The 23,281-nt window shown below is 42.9% G+C and overlaps 1 protein-coding gene across 3 annotated transcripts in view; it reads right to left on the reverse strand.

Moving 5' to 3' along the window:
- The window catches only part of raver2 (ribonucleoprotein, PTB-binding 2), a 126,611-nt gene that overhangs the window by 17,828 nt on the left and 85,502 nt on the right, over positions 1–23,281 (reverse strand). For 2 of the 3 annotated variants that reach the window (XM_030372819.1, XM_030372821.1), the window contains exons 5-6: positions 11,268–11,459; positions 9,461–9,584 (exon numbers count right to left, since the gene is read on the reverse strand). In XM_030372819.1, coding sequence (XP_030228679.1) covers positions 9,461–9,584; positions 11,268–11,459 — 316 coding nt within the window. The remainder of the gene's footprint in view (positions 1–9,460; positions 9,585–11,267; positions 11,460–23,281) is intronic. The other variant, XM_030372820.1, reaches the window with a different exon arrangement.

Genomic DNA, 23,281 nt, shown 5'->3' on the forward strand with positions numbered 1-23,281 from the left:
CAACTGAGGCCGCCCGTCTTTATTGTTTGTGTTAGAGTCCACTCCCCATCACCTTTCTGTTCCCCCAGAACATTATCAAACTTCACGAAAACGTTTATATTTCTTTGCATCAAAAATTATCATTTAAATCCACAAACAACATACTGTATGTGTAATCCGGGGCATATAAAGAGTGGGACCAGAAAATAATTACTTTCTCTCCATTGAAACCCATTCATATTTTTCAATCTCATAGGTCCCATGGGCTCCCCCGGAAGGTGCGTGACTTCGCCAATCTATACTAGTCTCTGGGGGGACGTGTGACGTCTAGCCTGCAGGGGGAGTATGGGCAGGTTGGGAGCGCACCGGATTGGCTGGGGGGGGGAGGGGTTGGACCTGAGTGTGAGCAGGTGTCAGCACTCAAGCCAATCAGGAATGTTTGTATATATGTGCCTCCTCTGTGGTTAGTGGAAAAGACCGGGGAACAGAGAGAGAGAGGCAGGGGCGATCGCCACCCGAGATCGCCTGCAACACATCCTGTGACCGCTTGGAGCGGAGTTATGATTTACGTCCAAGGAACTATGTTTTTTTGGACTGAGCGATCTAAATAAAAGGACTTTTCTGTTGGAAGACTGGTGTCCAAGCGCTCTGTGAACCTGCGCACCGGAGTATAAGCCGCAGCAGCTAAATTGAATGATGTTGACATATATAAGCCGCACTGGAGCCCGCCGCTTAAAAATCCATAGATTTAGGAGGTCCCCTAGTGGCCGTTAGCTATAAAATTCAAAGATTAGCCGCACCGTTATATAAGCCGCAGAATCACAAAATGGGAAAAAAGGCGCGGCTTATAGTCCGAAAATTACGGTAGTCAACTCTTTAACATTAAATCACCACCAATTTTAGACTTTAATTGTGCAGGATCTTCTCCTTAGAGAGCACCTACTCCTCTCCCGACTCTCGCTGCCTAAACCCCCCTCCCCCATGCCTCCCATTTCTCCCCATCCTGTTCTCATTCCTCTCAGCGACAGGTCTCGCCGTCTTAAAACCCAGGCAGACCAATCCGACTGCTGATTTTCGGCAGAAAAGGCAGTTGGACCGATCAGCCGGCTCATTTCTCCCGACGCGGTCAAAACTTCTGCACTAGCGTACGTTCTGCACTTGCGCGAGACTTCTTCCTAAAAGCTGAACGGCAGCTGAAATGTTGGTACTGAGGAAAGAGGCCACGCTTTTTTGAAATAAAAAAAAGTATATATATATATATATTTCTTTTTAAATATTATCATATTTTTTTTTCGCTGTAATGCGGCAGCATAATCATTGGCATACTTGCAAAAAACATATTAATATTCTTGTCATCTCCCCAGCAATTAAAAGCATCGGCTCTAAGCAAGACCTGTCTCTCTTAACTGCGCCCTCCAGCGCACATTTCCCACGCTGGCCGCTTTGAGCTGCGCGTGGCCACTTTCCTCAGTACCAACATTTCAGCGGCAGCAGTAGGCTGCTTGGCTAAGCTGATGGCGCCGCCAACTGAGAAGGTCAAGGTGAGTGATTTTCAGCTTTCATGGACTGAAGACTTTGGTTTCTTTTTTCAAAAGGACCGTGCTGTGTGCACTGTATGTTTCAAAAATGTTGTATGCCGAACCTACAGTGTGAAGCATTATCTTGAGACCAAGCAAGAGAGAACATTCAAAGACAATGCAGATAAGGCAGAATCAATAAGGGTGCAGTGTCCAGGTATGGGAAGCAAGCAAATTTCCTCAAAGTCTTTGTCACCGCTAGCTATCGCATTGCTCATTGCATCGCAAAAATTAGGGAAGCCTTTCACGGTTGCTCTGATGCCCTATTTGAAGGCTTGCCAAACAAAGAAAGTATTAAGTCAAGAATAAAGGACATTCCCATGTCAGCAAGAATTTCCAGCAACGCATTGATGAAATGGCAGAAATTGTCAGAGTGCAGCAAACAGCGGGGTTAAAATATGCTGTGGTGTTCAGCATTGCACTTGACGAGGGCGTTGGAGTGAATGACATTCCAGGATGGCAGACATGGCAAGATATTGTGATTCAACTGTGAGAGAGGAACTCTGCTGCCTTAAGCCAATGCCTAGCACGACAAAGGGCGAGGACGTAGCCAAGGTGTTTATGGAACATTTTAACGACCGGGGGATCGACATCAGCAATATCTTCGCAATAACAACAGACGGCGCTCCTGCCATGGTAGGGATACGCAGGGGAGCTGTCAGGTTGATTGAAGAAAAAGCCGGCCACCCCATCATGAAACTGCACTGCATTATACCCCAAGAAAACCTGTGTGCAAAAAGGTCAAATTCGGATCTCAATGAGGTTAATGGCTGCTTTGGCGAAGGTGATTCACTTTATAGTGAAGCGATCTGCACTGACGCACCGACAGTTCTAGTCCCGGCTCGAGGAGATAGACAGCGCATACAGCGATCTCCCCCTCCACTCAGCTGTAAGGGGGCTAAGCTGCGGAAAAGGTTTGGAGCGGTTTGTCGGCTGCATCGAAGCTGTCAAGGCATTTCTGTCCGAAAAAGGCAAAGACTATCCAAAGCTGCAGGAGGAACAGTGGGTGGTGAAACTCATGTTTCTGACCGACATAACGGGACACCTCAACAAGCTCAATCTCCGACTGCAAGGTGCTGGGCAAAATGTTTCCGCAAGTTTGTTGGCAAGTTAGCAGTATTTTCAAGTGAGATTGCTACCTCCACTTTCCGCTACAAGATTTGTAGCGGAAAGTTCCCAACAAGATTTGGGGACTTTAAGAGGTTCGGACCCATGTTCTCTTTCCTGATCAAGCCTGACTGGTTGGATACACAGGACATGGAAATGCAGCTGATTGAGCAAAAGAGCTCAACACTCTGCTTGACTAAGTTTGCAGTGCTACTGAAACAACTGGAAACCACAGCAGTCAAAGATCCCGGAGCCTGCATCCTCGTCTGCTGGGCATCTGCACCAGAGAAGTTCAGCTGTCTCCGGAACGTTGCGCTGGCTCTGCTGTCAAGTCTTCGGGTCGACATACCTCTGTGAGCAGATATTCTCACTCATAAAATACGTGCTCAGCCCCTCCCGCAGTCGTATAACGACGGAGCACTCTGAGGCGTGTGTGCAGCTTAAAGTCACAAACTACAACTCCCAGATATTGGAGCTCAGCCAAGCCAAGCAGGGTCAGGGATCACACTTACTGGTAGGCATCCGTTTATTTGTTGTAGCCTAGTCCTACACATGATTTTAGGATAGCTGTTAACCCATGCCATTACAAGCAATGTATGTGTGTGTGTATGTGTCATGAGGATGATAAAGATATTATGCTTATTTAAAAGCCTAGCCTAGAGATGTTTTTTTGCACTTTATTCTGTTTTGGGCATTTCCTCCCAGTGCAAATATGCTTAAATAAGTTACTGAAAGCAGTGATCTGAAATGGAATCAATTATTTATTTTTGCAATTGTGTCAATGATTTTACTGCCGCGTGCCAGTGTTGGCAAGCATGCCTAGGTTTGCCGACCCCTGACATAAACATTCGCCAACCACCAGGGAGTGGTTAGACATACTTCAATAACAAGCACCACTTTTCCATTGTCCTGATGGCGCTGGTCGACAGCTCTTTCAGATTTCTGTATGTGGATGTCGGTTGTAATGGCAGAATTTCAGATGGTGGCGTTTTTCGTGGATGCAACTTAGCAGATGCCCTGGTTAAACAAAACAACCAACATCCCTGCCCCAGCACAACTTCCCAGTTCTAACCAGCTGTCTCCATACTGCATTGTGGCAGATGAGGCATTTCCTTTAACCGACTACGTGCCTTTTGCAAACCGCAGCCTCACTGTAGAGCAGCGCATCTTCAACTACATGCCGTTGCGTGCTTGGGGGGTTGTGGAAAATGCATTTGGATTCAGGGCCAACCGCTTCCGTGTCTTGCTAACCACCATCAACATCAAAGACATGGTAAAAGGGGAGAACATTGTCCTGGCTTGTTGTGCCCTGCATTACTTTCTACGGAGTGAGGGCAATGATATATTCATTGTAGACATTGTAGAACAGGAGGGACCAGATAGAGACATTGTACCAGGTAGATGGAGGCAAGACCCTGCCCTACAACAAGCCTCCCTGCCACAAACCACCAATTCAGCAGCAAGGGCGAAACAAATTCGTGATGACCTTTATAGCTATTTCATGTTTGATACTGGTGCAGTTCCTTTTCAATGGGGCAAGATATAGGACAGATTGACCGTATGTAGAGGAGGATAACTTGTGTTTCATTTGTGACTATTCAGATCAATGCAAATTATATAAATCATAATGGCCTCATGTCTCATTAAAACTGCAAAGTCTACACACTAGTGTCATAGATGTTGGAAACATGCATCGTTTTGGTCACGGGATAATGGAATAAAAAGTTCAGATGTCAAGTTAACTACAACTTGACACCAGACGACCATACTAGCAGTGTTCACTTCATGGAATGGGTGACGACTGTAGACAACACTGGCTGGCCCTTACTCAGATGCATTATCGGCCATTCATGGCCTATTTTAAGATAACAATTCCTCAATCAATCAAGTACCTTGGCATAGCTGTATACACATGTAGAATATGTCGAAATAGGGTGAAGGCCACAGTCATTGTAAATGGGAATAGCAAGAAATTATTGCTGAATAGTGGTGATTGGGAAGAAGTTCATGGAATGTGTTCATCAAGTCCCACATCATGAATGTTAATGAAGGTTCTGTATATCAAAGATTACATGTGAATGGAGGACCAACCAGATGACCATGCTAGAAGTGTTCACTTCTTGGAATGGGTGATGCCCGTAGACAACACTGGCTGGCCCTCGTTCAGATGCAATATGTGTAACCCACAAGTTCCACATCATTTGTACTATTATCATCATCAGGACAGAAGACAAATACAGAGACATTCGCTTTTCCTAAAATGTTTTTATTATATGAATTAAAAGTATAAAATGCATAAAATATAAATTGAAAACAGCTTACATACAAATCTCAATGTCAGTTTTCGTCAGTCATCCTCTAGGTCAGGCCTATTCAACTAGCGGCCCGTGGGCCAAATGCGGCCCCTCTTACTTTTTTTCTGGCCCGCAAGAGGTTGCATGCAAATAATAAATAAAATAAAGGAGAAACATAGTTGCATGCAAATCAGGTTTCTGTGTGTAGCCGGTGATACTAGCCAGTATCAGTACCAAACAATCAGGAACTGGCATCACTTATTCTGACAATGTTTGGCTCAACCAATACGTGTGAGTCTAGCTTTTCTCATATGAATGCCATCAAAACAAGGGCACGTTGCTCCATGACCTATGAGAAGCTGCATGAGTGTCTCAGGATGAGCCAAACTAGGCAAACAAGGCAGTGCAATCTTTCTCACTGACTCACTGGCTCAAAATGTCTCATATAGTTCTGTTTTGTGATGATTCAATTGTTGAATTCTAAATACGTGTCCAAAATATGTGAGAACAAAATCTTTTATAATGATACGATTAAAAGTGAAGAAGGAAGGAATGTGTCTGACAAGTTTATTCCAAGTAGTAGTATTATGTATATTAAGTTAACACTACTTTAAGTACAATTTATTTGTAGCGATTTATTCACGTTGTTTTACTCTGTGTGGCCCATGAACCCCCCGTGGTTTTCCTTTTCGGCCCACTTGTTAAGGAGGTTGAATAGCCCTGCTCTAGGTTGTGCCCTTCCCAAAATTCAAACATGGCGTTATGGAGAGTGTGGTGCAGGCGATAAACTAGATGTGTTTATCGCCATTTGTGTTCGATAATTTTGAAAGCGTCTGTGATGTATTCCCCTGGCGACCTTGCCTTTTCAGGACATCCTTTCAATCGCAGCCCCTATCGTCCGCATCAGGACCGCTGAGGTCTCAGCCATGGTATCGTTCTGATTTGACCCGCTGCGCATAGCAGGATGCCTCTGTGAGGTTGCAATATTCGTCATGCTCGATTCCTCAATGCTGCTAGATTCGGCGATCGGCAATGGCTCATCTGAAGCATCCTCAGTCTCAGTGTCTTCCAGAATGTTGCTATCGAGGCTGGCATCGACAATGGCGCCTGTAGCGGTGTCAGTAGGGACCATGGGTTCCTAAAAAAATCACAAGAGTTGATTTAATATCATGGAATCAAAGCAACAACAGCAGCACATTTTTGCAAAACAAAACTTCTAAATTCTTAAGAACTAGTGTGATGTCCATAGTGAACACTACTTGGGCTTCATTCAGATGAAAAATTAGTACTTTTTAACAACGGGAGAGCGCAAGTTGTTACCTGTTGAGTGAGGTTCGAGTTACTTGCTCTCCTCTTCTTGTGTGGCTCTGGAGCCTACACAAAACCAACTGCTGCCTTCTGGTCCTCTCTCCTCCCGAACTTCCTGAAGGAGGAAGCGTGAGATAGCGGGTGTACTGGGTTCGAAGGGATTTCCATTTCTGCCTCAGCACCTTCTCTGAAATCTTTACAGTTTAATAATATGTTCATATTTTGCATGTCCAATTCATGCCATTACATTTTCTGCTCTTGCCTCAACACAAGGGTATCAACCTGCACAATAACACCAACAATGCCTGCATTTACAAAGGAACCAGTATCGACAACTTCTGCTACTGATTTCGTTGGCCAAAAATAAGTCTTTATAATCGCGAAAGAGGCATTGGTTAAGCTCACAGAAATCCATTGTTTCGCCCATGCGGTCTCTTTCTGGTCCTTCCCACGCATTTTGCCTGTTTGGCCTACAGATTGTACGAAGGTGAGATGTACAAATATAAGTAGAAGAGAAAATCGTACCTGATATATTCATATTCGCGAAAAATTGGCACTGATGATTTTGTTGTAGTAATTCTTGTCCGCAACAGCGTACAGCGCAGGCCTCTCCTTGACCATGCCGATGAGCTGCTCCTCGAGTCCGTCGCTCCACAGAGCCATGATAAAAAAATGTTTGTTGCCGTCGTCTGCACCTTCACTGTTTATCTGGTTTGTTTACCATCGTCACTTCCTTCGATGGCGTTGACGACAGCCGATCGCAGAGCACAAATGAAACAGACTCAGGTCACCGATCTTGCCAGATTGTCCGACGACCGATAAACTGGTTGGTCTGTAGCGGCCTTTACCATCACCTCATCAGGCGTACGTCAGGAGACGGAGCACACACAAAGGGACAGAGTGATCTGGGGTCTCATTTATAACCGTTGCGTACGCACAAAACGGGGCTGAAATTGGCGTACGTGACTTTCCACGCCAAGGTTGTGATCTATAAAAAACCAACTTGACGGGAAAATGTGCGCAGCCCTAAGCAAACTCTGACCATGCGTACGCATGGTTTGGAGGAAAAGGAGAATTGGCGACACAGATGGTGTGGTGGTGAACTGAAGTCAGACCGAAGAATTGCAGAGTGAGAAGAACGATTATGTTTTATCATCGCCCTTCATCAATTTAATTTCAACCCGTATCATGCGTTAAATCCTAATCAGAATAATTTAAGTCTACTGCGTTATTTCTCAGTTATTACTCCAGAACCATCTCCTTAGAATAGAAATAAAAAAAAATTCTCTATATTTAATCCCGTCACTCCATACTGTCCACTGACGGCGCGACTGCATGGAATAAAGCATCTGTCCAACATGTGTCAATAACATAATATTTTTATGTGACACTGTAAACACATAATCAAATGTCAATTAAATACCAAGTGTGGAAAACCAAGCCACACTCCTCATCACAAACGTTGTCCGTTACTCTTGATGCTTTTCATGACAAATCACACATTAAAAAGGGGTTATGTTAAGTAACATTTTACGTGGGTGATTACAAACTGATTATCCAAGGTGTTCTCGGTCAGTCTTATTACCGTAATCCTATAAATACAGAGGTCTGCGCCGTGGTAATGCTGCACTATATGGCACTTCTGGCGGACCATGCCAATGGCAGGATTCGGAGGGAGAGGGTATTTAGGGACCATAACACTAGGCTACATAAAAATATTAGAGCTGTAAGTTAAACGCGTTATTAACGGCGTTAACGCAAACCAAATTTAACGGCGTTAAATTTTTTATCGCGCGATTAACGCAATTATTAAAAAAAATAAAAACTTTTTTTTTTTTTTTCTTTGGCTCAAAACAAAGAAGCAGTAGCCTGACTGCTATGATCAAATGACATTTGTTCAAAGCAGTCGTTTAATTGCACTACAGGCTCTTTTTTTGTATCGTCCTGTTTTGATCAGTGTACTGTATATGCCAATGTTGTTATCAATAAAAAATCATTTGCACAAGGCAAGCCGATGCACTTCACCATGTTGATAAGAGAATTAAAATGAGAAGAATTATGGGACAAAAAAATCAAGGGATATTTAGCATAGAAAAATAATTTGCGATTAATCGCGATTAATTAGAGTTAACTATGACATCAATGCGATTAATCACGATTAAATATTTTAATCGCTTGACAGCTCTAAAAAATATGTAACTCTATGTCAGACCACTTATTTTTTAATTCTGGGACTGTGCGCTCCATGTTGCCACTCACTCTGCTTTTTGTTGTTGGCGATCCCAATCCCGTGACCGCCGAACAAAACTACCTTTCGGGCCTCCATCTCACCCACAAGTGTCTCCACTTCAACCTCCGTGAAATTTCGCTTTTTTGCTTTTCTCAGTACTTCTGCCATTGTTTCCGACAAGACATAATACTTGCATCTGAGTCTGTTTTATATGCAGATCGAATTCATGAGGTCATTTGCGTTGACCATTTATGATTAAAAAGGGGCGTGTACAGGGCGGAACGTGAAGCTGATTCAGCTGCGCACACTTGTAGGCACTCTGTGATTTATAAAGCAAAGATTGCGTACGGTGTGCGAACGCAGGGTTTTATAAATCTGAATATTTTTTGGCGCACGCAAAACTTGGCTTCTGGGCGTACGCACATTTTTAGTAACGATTCCACGCACAGTTTTATAAATGAGACCCCTGGACTGTTCCTCTGGTTAAAATCTCAGTGGTGGCATGGAGGCAACACGCTTCACATTTCTCTCCAAGCAGGAGCTCTTGAGTGGTATGAATACTAATTGTGTGGTGTTGTTTCTTCTTCAAACTACTTCTGCTGTTTCTCCTCTTTACCTTCTAGTGGAGTCCCGGCGCACTAGTATTTAGCTCCAATATGAACCAAGTACGAGTATTAAGTTCGTTTTGGAACCAAAAACAAGTATTTAGTTCCATTGTTAACCAAATACTGGTGTTTGATTCCATTTTCAAGTAAATACTAGTTAGGAGAGAGAGAGAGAGAGAGAGAGAGAGAGAGAGAGAGAGAGAGAGAGAGAAGTAGACAATATAATCAAAATCATGTATTCAAAAAAGCTATTTGGTGCAGTACACGTTGAATGTAAAACACTTACCAAACAACAAACGACATCATCACACCTTAGAGATAATTCATTTGCACATGCAACTGTTGCCGACTGGACCGTACCTCCTCTTTTCCCGGTGTGGTAGGGTCTGAGGAGGACATGCAGGGCCGTAGGGTTTGTGATGCTTGTCAACAGCTGGGCCAGGTTTGGCTCCGGAAGCAGACCTTTCTTATTACCCAGCATCTGCTTGGATACACACGTGAATGTACAGACGCAAACACACATACACACAGACAGTTACAGTCAGTTTAGTCTCCTGAATAAGACTGATCACAGACTAGCTCAAATGTTTGTTTTGATCAAATCATGTCGATGGAGGCGGCCAGCAATAGTGAACTGAAAAAAGGTTTGTAAAGTTTAAAATCAAGTAGACCACTGTAGAAATGTAATTAAATGTTTTTTTAAAGCTCCATCCATTTGTCTGAGTGAATTTACCACGGTAGAATATCTCTGTTACAATACACAAGCAAGACGCCCCGCACTTCTTGTTTCCAGCCCAGAATCTCTGCTGTCCAATATTTTGCAGTGTGATGCTGGTGGAGCCCATCCCCCCACTCCCTGGGGGTCTTTATATTAAGTTATCTGATTCAAGGCCCATCAAATCCCTACCTTCTCCATAACAAGGTTAACTTGTCCCTATTGCTCCCTGGTGCAAATAAGCTTTATAGTTATACACATTTTAAAAGCCCAAATTTGGCAAACCCTCCACTTGAAGCTGAGTAAAGTCTGTGTGTGTTTGTGCATGTATGTGTGTGTGTGTCTAAGTATCCCAGAATGCATTTCGCAACAACCAGGAGTTTGTACTGCCAAGCCCTAAATACCAAGTACCAAAGTCTGAACTTCGCGTACTCGAGAAATGCCCTCAGTGTTTCTCAACCTGTGGTAAGTGGATCTCTTTGGGGGGAGAAGGCACTGCAGTTGGTACTGGGGATTTTATTCTTGAAATAGACAAATTTTAACATACGCAGTGTTGCATACGTAGTGTTACATACGCATACGTTGTGTTGCGGTAATGTGAGTCACTATCCAGCAGCAATCCCCCATCATTAGCTCTATAATGAATTATTTTAGTATTTCTTTGCTATGGGCTTTTTTGAGCCTCAGAGAAGACAAGGTCTTTATCCTTTTAATTCTGCTGCTTTTAATGGGTGGCGTTGTTTCAGTAGATTGTGTGTGGGCTCCTGGGCTCCCTCGAGCCACAGAACCCCTCAGTCTGCCAAAGCTGCCCTCTTCCTTTGTTCCACACCTACTGCTCCATGTCAATAGAGGTGTTTATTTATTCGTGTTCATATGCACGTCCCTCGTCCCGTCTCTTTCTGTCACACGTTCTTTGATCATACACATATATAAACACATTATATATATCTGGTGTGGTTCTTGTTCTCCGTGGCACAACTGGCGTTGTGGTGTATTTGAGACAGAAAGGAGAGGAGCCCTTTCTGTCTGCAGAGCTGTAATCAAGCCGTGCAAGGCCACCGTGCCGCCCTCGGGGCTCCGTGGGAGGGCCACGTCTCTGCGTTTATTCCTGTTAACGGGGCCTCCGTCCCGGAGCGCATTGCTTCTCAACAGGTTTGTACACCCGGCCAACTGCTCCGTTGAATGACTTCAGGTTGGTTTGTTTGTCTGCATGTGTTATAATTGTATGACCCAACAAAATGTATTTCCCTTAATTAAATAAAAACTAATAACGACGTAATAACCATAAGCGTCCATATGTAGCTGCAATCCCGCCATGCCTGTTCACACGTCTGCGCCTGACCACAGAGTGACGGAGCGGCTCCCAGTGAGCGGGGGCCCGTCGAGCTGTCGCTCATCACAACGAACGCCTGTGTTGACATGCGAGACAAACTGCCCCCAAGTGGGACTCACCCCTCCCTGGGCAGCGATGAGCGCGGCCAGGGTGCTGCGTCCCGACGCGCCGGGGGTGCAGAGTGAGAGGCGGATCTCCCGGCCGCCCAGCATGGTGCGGTCCATCTCCAGCAGCACAGCCTCCGCCTGCTCCGCACTCTCGTACTCCACCACCCCGAAGCCCCGCACCGGGCTGCTCTCGTCCTGGGCCAGCTAATGCAGACACACACACACACACACACAAACACGAAGACGCACACACACAGGTCAGCATCAGAGCTTGCACTGCTGAATGTTGGCTTGGATGAACTCTTTGATGCATAACGTGATAAACGACATGTGTCACAACAATAATGTGAATGAAAGCCATGTGTCGAAATACAAACAATATCCTGTTCACACACACACACCAGCATCCAAAAAAACATGACAATTGTGGTCAAATTTGTGTGTGTATGTGTGTGGGCTTGTGCGCGTGTGTGTGTGCGTGCATCTAATTGAGAGCTTAGATCTGAGCTGCTTTATGGAACAGATCGGAGGTCAAAATGAGACTTGACGTGATGAAACAGATCCGTCGTGCTTACTGTACTGTTCAGGCTGGGAGTGGGGCAGGCGGGGCCATCGCCCCTGGGCCCTCCACCGTGTCACAGAGCGCCCCTTCCATGCTCTACGGGTCCCCCCCCCAACAACGAGCAAAGCGGGAGAAGGATAATTCTTATAGTTACTAGGCATAACTAACTTTGATGTTAATTACAAAGTTGACATAAGTTAAAATACCTGTGATTTTAGGTATATCTATTTTATCATGGTGAGAGTCAGAATTGAGATGTGAAGAATAGGTAAGGTTAACCATGTTAGTTTAACATGTATACATGTTTCAAAATGGCATTTTGACTTATCCTTAAAGGCCCACTATGCAGGATCGGCAATTTCTTCGCCGTTTTCTCAGTTTGCGCTCTCACTTTTCTCTACACAGCTCCCCCTACAGCTTCGGAGTTGACAACTCGTTGACGACCCTTCCCCACCCACTTCTACGCTAGCCATGTGCATTTGAAGCCGGCGGATGCGCGGAGCCATGTCCGAGGTAGTTGTTAACAAAGAGTAGATAAGGTTATACATTTTGAAATTTTGTATTTTTGTTGTGTTACAATAAACATAAACCCATCCTTTTTTATAGTTGACGGGGAGATGTTATTAGAGGTCTGAGCAGCGAAGCTTTCTGTAACGTTTATTTTTTTTCAAATTCTGTAAAAGTCATACTGCAGCCTACACCGTTAGTCGAAAACTCTTCAAATATTCAGGTTTGGTTACCAATAACCCTCACTACCCATAAACCCAAATTTGTGGTACTGCACCCAAACGTGGTGCTATTGTAAAAAATCATGAATTGGGCTTATTTCTTCTCACCAGATTGACCTGGACTCAAAATTCTTTCAGAATATTAATCTCTAGAATCAGATGCATTTATACAACCCCACAATTTCATATTAAAGCTAAACATGATAAAAAGATTCACAGGCTACAAAAATAATCAAATATTCACCAAAATCGCCACATAAAATCTTTAGACCAAGCCTCACAAAATCATCGAATAGAATTTGTTTTATTTAGTTCCATTTAAAGACCCAATCGCCCACCGGTGGGCGATTTGGTTTGTTGACGATATGTTTCCACTACGGAGCGACATAACCCGCTTCAACTTTCATCATTACAGACATTCTATACGTCGTTAGAAAGGATAGAATCTCCACAATTTATTCATCCGGTTGTTTTTTTCTATAAATCATGAGCACAAAACCATAAATATTGATATTTACCAGCATGGTAAACCGGAAATGCCAAAAAACAGAGTGACTCCCTACCTTTGAAGCAATCTGAGAACCGTAATATGTGTCCATTCCTCAATTATTTATATTCCAATTGTCCGTGAGAATCCACTGATCAAAAGCATCCAAATGGTTTTTCATAAAATTATTCCAGCTTGTGAATATCGTCGTGTAAAGTCCATTTGTTTACCATCTCCAAACTTTGTTCGTCAACTAACATCCAGACGTTCGCAGCCGTATCGATATTTTCTCTAGCTCCAGTATGCAGTTGTTGGATATGCTTGTTTTCATCACTTTGCCGGCTACAAAATAAAAGTGTCCCCGTCTTTTTCTGTTCAGTTTTCACCCCGGTACAGCCCGTGAAGTAGATGGAGCGCTCCCAGTTCGAAGGGCCAATGGGCTTTGTTTACTTTGCTTCTAGCCAATGAGTTTACCTTTCCAACGCTGCCAGGCGTGTCCAGGTGTGATACGTATGAGCCGAGATATAAAGCTGCGTCAACACGGCAGACAACTCACTTTGCGCATATTTTGCGCATATATTGTTCATATTTAGTTCTTGTCATATTTTCATGATATGGCCAATATCTCAATATGAATGTGTGAAAAAATTATGTTTTGAATCATGGAGAAAGGTTTTATAGTCACCAAAATGCTTCAGTAATGTTTCCAGTGTCACAGAAGTAGAGTAAATGCATTTGGCACAATTTGGCCATTTGGAGACATTTTGGAGAGGTTTGTGCCGCCAGTGACAACACACCATAAAAACTCCATCAACTCCCCAAGGTTTAGGCCTAGAACTCCAAAATTTCTTCCAGGTGTAGTTGGCATGATGTAGAAGGTATTTGGCATATTGCCATATGCCTTACATATAAAGCACATCCTAGTTATTGTAGTTCAATTATGACCTATTATTTTCGAAGACAAAAAAATTGCTTTAGAGCCATGTCTGAACTGATGTCATTTAGGTTGTGTGTATGATACATGCCAAATACATATCTACAGAAACTAGAGCCTGTCAGCTTTCAAATGAAGTATCATACATCCATCTAGGACTTAGGGTTACTGTGTTATAAGCTTTTCCATTTGGGTATGTGTATAGGCGAAAAAAAACAAAATACTGCCGGGGCAGAACAGGTTAAGAAATATTGGCCAATAAAGTTGGAGCAGCGAGCCCATTTTTCTTATATGACCATGTTGTTATTGTATAAAAAAACATACGACTATTATTAGGTGGATACCAACACCCCCCACTACCCATAAACCCAAATTCTGGTACTGCACCCAAAAGTGGCGTTATTCAAAAGAATTATGAACAAGCCTTATTTCTCCTTACTAGATTGACCTGGACTCAAAATTCGTACATCATATTAATCTCTAAAATCAGATGCATCTTTTTCACCCTGGTCTTCTGCTCTAAAAATGTTTACTTTCCCACAATTTCATAGAAAAGCCAAACGCCCACACTCTCATCCCATTTTGCCTATATGACCATTTTGTTATGTGAAATGTGTGCTTGGAGTTTTCTTGATGTTGTGTGGTTATCAATCAACATTTTCACCATTTTCATCATGTAGTTCAGGAATGTCAGTGGCTTAACGGGATAATGCTGTGTACTGGTGATCCTTAGTTTGAGAGTTTGAATCCTGATTAGAGCATGCTGAACATGACATTCTGTCATTGCCACTCATTTAAGAAACACAACAGCATCTGAAATTCATCAGGCAATCAATCATCATTCCGGCTCATTAGTTTCCAAGTATCGGACTGTCAAGACACAGTATGGCATTAAGGGGAACTTCTTCGTTAACCATTTTTCCTTCATAATCAACTGTCATATTTATATTTCTTCCGTGAGTGTTCTTGACTCCAAATGTTTAATTTCCCCAGAATTTCAAAGATTTTTCAGGTACATGCTTTGAAGAAAGCCCTTAATTCACTTGAGAAATGTGTGCTTCGAGTTTTCTGTATGTTGTGTGCTTATTAGTGTTGTCAAGCGATTAAAATATTTAATCGCGATTAATCGCATTAATGCCATAGTTAAATGGCGATTAATCTGACACATTTTTTTCTATTCTAAATATCCCTTGATTTCGTGCTGCTAGCCTTTTAGTGAGATCAGAGAGTGTTGAGAAGGACAGTATTAAAATATATTTGGTGAGATGGATATAGGAATAGTGACCCGCAGTGAATTTAATCCGGTCCACTTGACATCGGGTAGGTGCATGACAGTAGTAGGCCTACCGTAAAACTTCAATGGCCCAGGCTTTTATTTGTTTCAATCACTGAACTTTTGATCAAAACTCTTGCTCAGCAAAGATGGGAAATACTATAATTTATTATTTAAACCAGTATGACTATTCCTACCGTACGTAGGCCTATACACATTACCAGGCTATCGAAAAATGACCACACACACACACGCACGCACACACGGTGGTAGAGTGGAAATCGGGAGAGTCTGAGAATTCCCGGTTGGCCGTTAACGTTTCGGGGCTGTCGGGCTGATAACTGCGGGATAACAATATTTCGTTTATAAAAGTTCCTTGCAGCTCCGTCCGGCAGCCTGAGCTGTGCGCCCGCAACCTCTCACTCACTCAGCCTCAACACTCAAACTGTCAACGTCGCAACCAAGTCGATTTTGTGTAGAAGGGAGTAATTGAGCGGCCCCTCCCGAAGTGGTACAGCCCAGGTGGGCCCTGAACTGGATTTGTCAGAAAGACGTAACAGCTAATGACGACATTGAACTCTCGTGCAGGCTCGAACAGAGTGACACACAACCACACACACTTATAAGGAGTTTTTCACCCGCTCCGTATTCTTGCTTGCCCCAACAAGTACTTGCGGCGTGCTTGTTTGTTTTCGGTGTTGCTAGATCCGGTATGGTGTCGTCGTTTTTCCAACGTGACTAGTTGTTGCTAGACAGCAGGTGAAAAAAACTACGTTTACCAAGCCAAAAGAGCGTTAATCGCGCAATAAAAAAAATTAACGCCATTAATATTGGTTTGCGTTAACGCCGTTAATAACGCATTAAACCGACAGCACTAGTGCTTATCAATAGACATTTTGACCATGTGAATGAGGCTGCAGTTCAGGTTTATAAGTGGAACATGTTTCCTTAAATATGACAGTTATATTTATATATCTTCCATTAGTGTATTCTTGACTTTTAATTTAGCTCGGACCCCGTTAATCACCGCTTGCAGTTATATCATTCTAGATTAGAATTGTTTTATCTTTGGTCGTTGAACAGAACGATCAGTGTAAGGGTGTTGGCCAACATAATACATAACGAAAGCATGAACAATTTGCGCAGCAATAGTACATATATGTATCTGCTCAAGTATGTCACTTGTGTACTTGTCGGAATTGCACCACCTTTCTTCAGTTGTTCAATAATACACACTTTAAGGTTAGAAAAATATTTATTTTTGATATTGGAAAAAAAAGCAAGTGACAGTTCTTCATGGTTTGTTGTTTGCCTTACGGCTATTGTGTAGCATCTTCTTGAGGGTTCTCTGGATTAAGGTTTCCTTGTGACACTTGTACCCGCACAAGTTCGGATGGGGGTGGTGGATGTACCAGGGCAAGCAGGCCGAGCCGTCTTGGGTCATCAAGCCTCGTAACGATAACTCATAACAATGCTGTTTGCCAACACTAAAAATTTCAAAGCAATCGTTTTACAAATATGTTTACACAGGGGGAACTACACAAAAGGTATAACATGGGTAAAGCTATAATGGAGGTTCACGTCTAGTAAAATGTAACAGCTCTGTTACCGTCGAACATGGGCTAACTAGCAGCTCTCGTGAAGGGTACTGTATTATATGCCAGCCGCACATGATATAGGCAACACTCTTAGAAATTTTAAAATGAAATCGGAGGCATTCAAATAATGGTCTAGTTATCTAAATAAACATGAACCTGGATTTAGCCTGTATCTGGGGGACGAGACAGACGAACATAAAACAAAAACCACCATGGAAACAAAGGTGTTTGGTAGCGAGTACGCTAACACCCTAGCAAGCTAGAAACAAACAGGGCTCACAACAAAACGGTCGAGCAAACAGATTTTACAGAGACTAACAACATCAAGAGAGCCACAATTCCAAGAGAACAAAGTTCACCCAAGGGTACTTACAATTTCAAGAGCGACACGGCAAGGTCGGCATCCGATTTGCAGTCTTCTTTTTCTTTTAGCTCACGCTTATCCTGAGAAGCTCGCCTTACGTTTATTCGTGTCTGGCCTCTCTGTCGGTCAGTCTCCTTGGGTTTCTCTCTCTCTTGTTGCCACACTCCTCCACCCTTTGATGAAGCCTCGGGTGGCCTCTCGGAGGAGCGGCGGTCCTGCGTCTAGTGCGGCTGTTTCTTCTGCCGGCGTCGCCCGCTGCCTCGTCTCCCGCTGCCTCGTCTCCGGGGCTAGAGGCTGCTAGAGGCTGCTAGAGGTTGGTGTTCACTCAAAAATGGTCTGTAGCTCGTTCGAGTCGCCTACATTCTCCACCATATGTGGCAACCCTGCACGGGGAGAGAACCTCCTCCTCCCAAACAGGACACAATTTCGAGGAAAAAAGCCAAAAGGGCATGTTTTATTCCAAACATAAAGTCTCGAGCTGAAAAACACAAAAAGAACGAAAAACACCGGAGGAATCGACGGGCCTATCCTTTGTGGGTGGAATCCCGTCACCCACGAGGACCGGTCTCTCCGTACAGGAGCCACATGGCTGGGAGAGCCCCGAATGAGTAGAGAAGCAGGCTATTTAAGCCCTGCTACCCCACCTGTTCCTCAGGTGCTCTGCATCTCCTTAATTGGCCAGGGCCGGGTTGCCAAAGTATAACCACTGCTTGACTTTAAAAGTAAAAAAATAATGGGAAAACGCGGGTAACGGGAAAACTATTGATATGTGTTTAGGAATGTATATAAACACTAACAGAGACGGGAGAGGTATACTTCAGCTGACACCATGAAACACTCTCCCTCCGGTGCTAAATTTTAGTCATCAATGTGGTGCTATTGGTTAATCTAAAAGCAGAATGAATAATGCAGTTAGCTTAATAGTCTATAGCGAATGGGTCACATCTATGCTAATCACTGGAACTTAATAAAGCTAAATGCTGACATAAAGCCAGCAGAGTTTAATCCCGCGTTATCCACAAACACTACAAGAGGATGCTTTGATACTCGACCTTTGAACCCCTGGAGAAATCAGCCACAGGTAAGTAGGTCAGCAGAACTACTTTGAGGCCAAAGCACACGGAATGTGGACTTTGCTTCGTATTCGTATTTAACAGAGTGTGAAGGTAGCAGGGGCCTTATTTCTTTGCTTGTTCAACTCTATTTAGGACGCCAACAATTCAAAAACATTATGTTGGGTCTGTCCCTATTCAGCTCAACTGTACTTACTCTAGGACTACTTTCCAACACGGCCACTAAACGGTTTGTAATTATATATATTTTATCCCTGTAGTGTAAAAATGGGGAAATACTAACTGTGTGTTGAAAATAAAGAAATAACACCACAATGGTGAACAAGACCCTCCACACACTAATAGCTGCTAGCAACACTGCACTTCCTTCCCCTTGGTCCTCCCACACTCCTCCCACTCACACTGTTCACTCCTACGGCAGCCAAGAACAGATGGATGGTTGACGGACAGAGGGGGAGGTAAAACACTGGAGAGAGGGAAATAAGAGTGATGGGAGGTTGATAGGCAATGCTCGTTTTTATTAGCATACATTACGTTAGCTCACTGTTTTATCCATACAGTGACCTATTCTAGTGTACGTTAGCGTTATTTAACGCATACTTTAAGTTAGCTCACTGTATGGATATCAGCATACTTTAAAAGTTTAAACAGAGCTGCCAACTCTCCGGCATTGAGTTGGACTCATACAAATGACCCTACACCGTCCGGTTGTGTGATTACTACTACTGAGTTGAAGGAGTTTTTTTTAACCCAAAGACAGTGAAGGTACAACACTTTTATGTAGGCCTACAGTCCAGTGTTAAGATATGACCAAAATACAAGCTGTGGTCGCTCACACTAAAGCTTGCTGTGGGCGTGCATGAGCCATGAACCAACCTGTCGGCGGCTGGCTGTAAACAGTGCTGCGCCTACGAGTAACTTATTAATCGCGCGACACAACGAATCGACAGCCAAATTCGTTGCCGACGCATTTAGCAATCGATTTTTATCGATTTTATCGATTCGTTGTTGCAGCCCTACCCCCTACTAAGTTTTTATCCGTCAGAGGCATATGAATTTCTGGGATATCTGTTCTAGGATCTAGGGGCTCTAGGATACAAATTATAAACCTATGGGCATGTTTTGAACAACCGTCATTCACTTTCTCAATACATTTATTTTCTTTAGTGTAGTGATCTGGGGTGTTCAAGCGATCTGAATGACAGTTTTTTTTTCAGAGATCTGATCTGATTGGCTGGAATTTTCGAGCGATGTGGTTGGCTGGGGTTTTCGAGCGATTTGATTGGCTTTGATTTTTGAGCGATAGAACTGGCTGGGGATTTCAATACAGCTCACTGCATGGATATTGGATAATAACATATAGTTAGTGAGCTCATTGTTTGGAAAGCATACAAGTGTGAATGACTACATTAAAGCACCAAGAATGCTAATGGACCTTGGGTACTATGAAATGCGCTATATACAAGTTATTATTAATCTGGATTTCAATGGGACTGTTATCCAATAATAACAGTGTGTGTGTGTGTGTGTTTGTGTGTGTGTGTGTGTGTGTGTGCGCCCCTGTCATGTCGTCCATGCTAAGATGGGAGCAGTGAGAATTCCACCAAACTACCCTAAATTCAGCCCGCACACCCGTCGTAATTGCCGCCGTTAATGCAAACAGATGCATATTGCTTCTGAAAACGATCTTGATAATGTGTTTACTGTTGACGATCAAAACAGCGCACAAACAAGCCTTATCAAGCGGTAGGATCTACAAACAAAAGTGGCGTGGCTAGGGCCCGACACCTGTGCAACACCTAACAGGAGAAGATCTCCAGTCTGTGGATTTTACTGCCTAAAACAATCAATTTACAGATCAGTGGATTACTTTCCAGGCGTAAGAAAGGGCCTTCAGAGAAACGCTGGACACAAAGGTGGTGCAAAATTTTTTTTTTTCTATGGCAACATCGCAGAAAGAGAGCTATTAAAATCATTCTGAATAACAGCAAGTATCCCGAAACACCCCCATGTGCCATCAACATCCATGAAGTTCAGTCATATTACTCTGATATAAGCCAAGGCAGCACTCTCATTGACGACACTCCCATACCTCCACCATGGGTTAATTTATTACAGTCACCAGATCCAGAGTTTCTACCGTTGTCTTCTCCTTTCACAGAGGATGAGTTGAGAAACGTCTTGGACAGTCTGCCTCTCAATAAGTCCAGTGGTAGTAATGGAGTCACGTATTAGACATTGAAATCAACACACTTGAAAGACACTTTTGCCTATCTTCAACACTTGTCTCATTACAGTTTTTCTCAGTCACTTTGTTACATTTCTCAGATCAGAATTGAAATTTGCTAATCTGTACAAATACTATAGCAAAACACCATGCATTTCATGCAAAAGCCAGTCTCGTGCTCAAAATCTTTAGTTAGTTTCTCAAAATTAAATATCTGTGTCAATGAACATGTCAGTGTCATCAGAATGGCAAGTCCTTGTTTCATTGTGTACGGATTTACTCATTTGTAGCAAATTACTCATTTGTAATTTGTTGTCAATATAACATGTTGTCATGTTGTCAATATAACAATGTACTCTGGAGGGATGTTCTGATGCAAACTATGGCTAAAGGTTTGAAGACAATTATTGTAAATTGTAAGTTACACCTTAGTACATATGGGAGATTGATTGCAAGAGACTGTACAAGATTCACATTTAAGATTTTACTGTTTGTACTGTAATTTATTAACAGACCATGTCATTGTGATACAGAAAGGAAAAGATAACACTGCAAAATAAAATAAAAATAGTAGAAATGTGAACATGAACAGGAAAAACTGTACATGCAGTACTGTAGGAATTACAGTGCAGTCTTTCTACACCTCCTGACGTTCCTATCTGTTGGGCCACAAGTTCTCATCCACATCACAACGAATATCTAGTCTTGCGATGCAGCATGGAGAGAATCTTTTAGAGTGTCTTATCCAGCCTCTACAGGCATCTGCTGTGATGTCATCCCACGCTGCATCCATGGCAGCCAGAAGGGTCATCTGTGTATGTGGCTGGCGATCATATACTTTCCATCGCCAGGCTGAGAAAAATTCCTCAATTGGGTTAAGGAATGGGGAGTAGGGTGCGAGGATATCCATCAGCATCCTGTGGTGGGTCGCAAACCATTGCCTGATGATGTTGGAGCGATGGAAACTGACATTGTCCCAAACTTTAACGTACTTTGGGAAGTCATCTCCAATCTGACCCTCTCTGGTTCAGGGATGAGATCCCTGTAGAGAGTGTCTAAAAAGGTGACAAGACGCTCTGTATTGTATGGCCCAATAATGGGAATAAGCGTTAGCACACCATTCTCAGATATAGCAGCACCTATAGCTATGTTCCCGTCCCGTTGGCCTGGCACATGAACTGTAGCTCTGTAGCCGATGATATTTCGACCACGCCTTCTGTGTTTCGTTAGGTTGAATCCAGCCTCATCTACGTAGATGAAGTTGTGCGTTGGTTCACTTGCTTCAAGTTCCATTATACGCTATATCCAGAAGACACAAAATGAGTTTTATGAATTACATGCATTTTCATTTTGGACAAGATACAGTTACATCAAATGTATATAGCACATATTGCATCTTCTTTTCTTCAGCCATAGCAAATGTGTAAGGGTCACACTTACAGTACTGTATATCACTATACAATGTTGTTGTGTTTACTGTGAGGTAAAGTTACTGCATGCTCATACATGCTTTAACTTTACATACTGGTAGCGCAGCCCCTTCACTCTTTCACCATTTCTTTCAAATGTAACATTGTACAGCTGCTTCATATTCATATATCATTGACTTCAGCACCCTGTCAATGATTGAGATGCTGACTGTTTGGATGCTTTCAAAGATGTTGTTGTCCTCTATAATGGCACTCTTTATCTCCCTTAGTCTTATGGCATTGTTTTCTACAACCATGGTGCAAAAGGCCTGCTCCTGTTCAGGTGTGAAAAGGGGCCCTCTGCCACCTCTGTGAGGTTGTCTTGCAATCCTATGTGGAAAAAAATACAGTACAGTAAAAGTATACTTACGGTATATTGTAAAATGCAAGTGGAATACTGTAATATTGTATGAAGCATTACAGAAAGTATACAGTACATTGCCTATCGTTAGATTACATACCTGTTCTGTCGACGAAAAGTCTGAATGATTTAGGATACAGTTGTTCTCCCAACACTTAGCTGCACCCTTCGACCAGCCTCAGCCATTGTAAGCCCATGATTGAGAACATGATTGAGAACATGGTCTACAAGTGTGGCATGGCGTGGCGGCCAACTCCTCCGCCACCGCAATCCTCTGGCTGTTGACCCTGTCCAATTCCTTGTCTATCCATTGTCAAACATTGTAACATTGTGTTGTGCTCCAGCTATATATATACTTGATGGTTCATGAGATGCACCTTTGAGCTACTTCAGTAAACTGGTTGATCATTGGTTGATCTAACGCTTCATACAATTCCCTCCATTAGAGAAAGTCAAGATTCACCTGGGAGCAATTTACCAATCCAGGACAGGTTTAGAAAAAAAGTCTAATGGAAATGTATAGAAATATGGTTGACATATTATGACAACTTGTTCAACCATTTTGCATTTAAGGACCAATGACCTAATGGCTAAATGTTGTGGGGGTGAGACTATTCAATAGAGACCCATCACAATACATTTCGATCAACATGACATAAGCAATTGATAATGTAAGAAAGAGCAGAGAATTGTACATAATCATTTGCATGGATGTACCAAAGCATTTGCAACATGTTCAAATAAATGAGAAACTGCTTTTTTGATGTGAACAAGTGACACACTGATGTGAAGATTGAACAGGTAGTTTTGAGAATTTCAATTCTGGTCTGAGAAATGTACCAAAGCCACTGAGAAAAACTGTAATAGACGTGTTCACGAATCATGGAAAGGAGCACTAATTCATAGAATTCACTAATTTGCCGAATGACCCCAGCACTTGGAGGGATAAT

Source organism: Gadus morhua, chromosome 12, assembly GCF_902167405.1.
Source record: "Gadus morhua chromosome 12, gadMor3.0, whole genome shotgun sequence".
NCBI lineage: Eukaryota > Metazoa > Chordata > Actinopteri > Gadiformes > Gadidae > Gadus > Gadus morhua.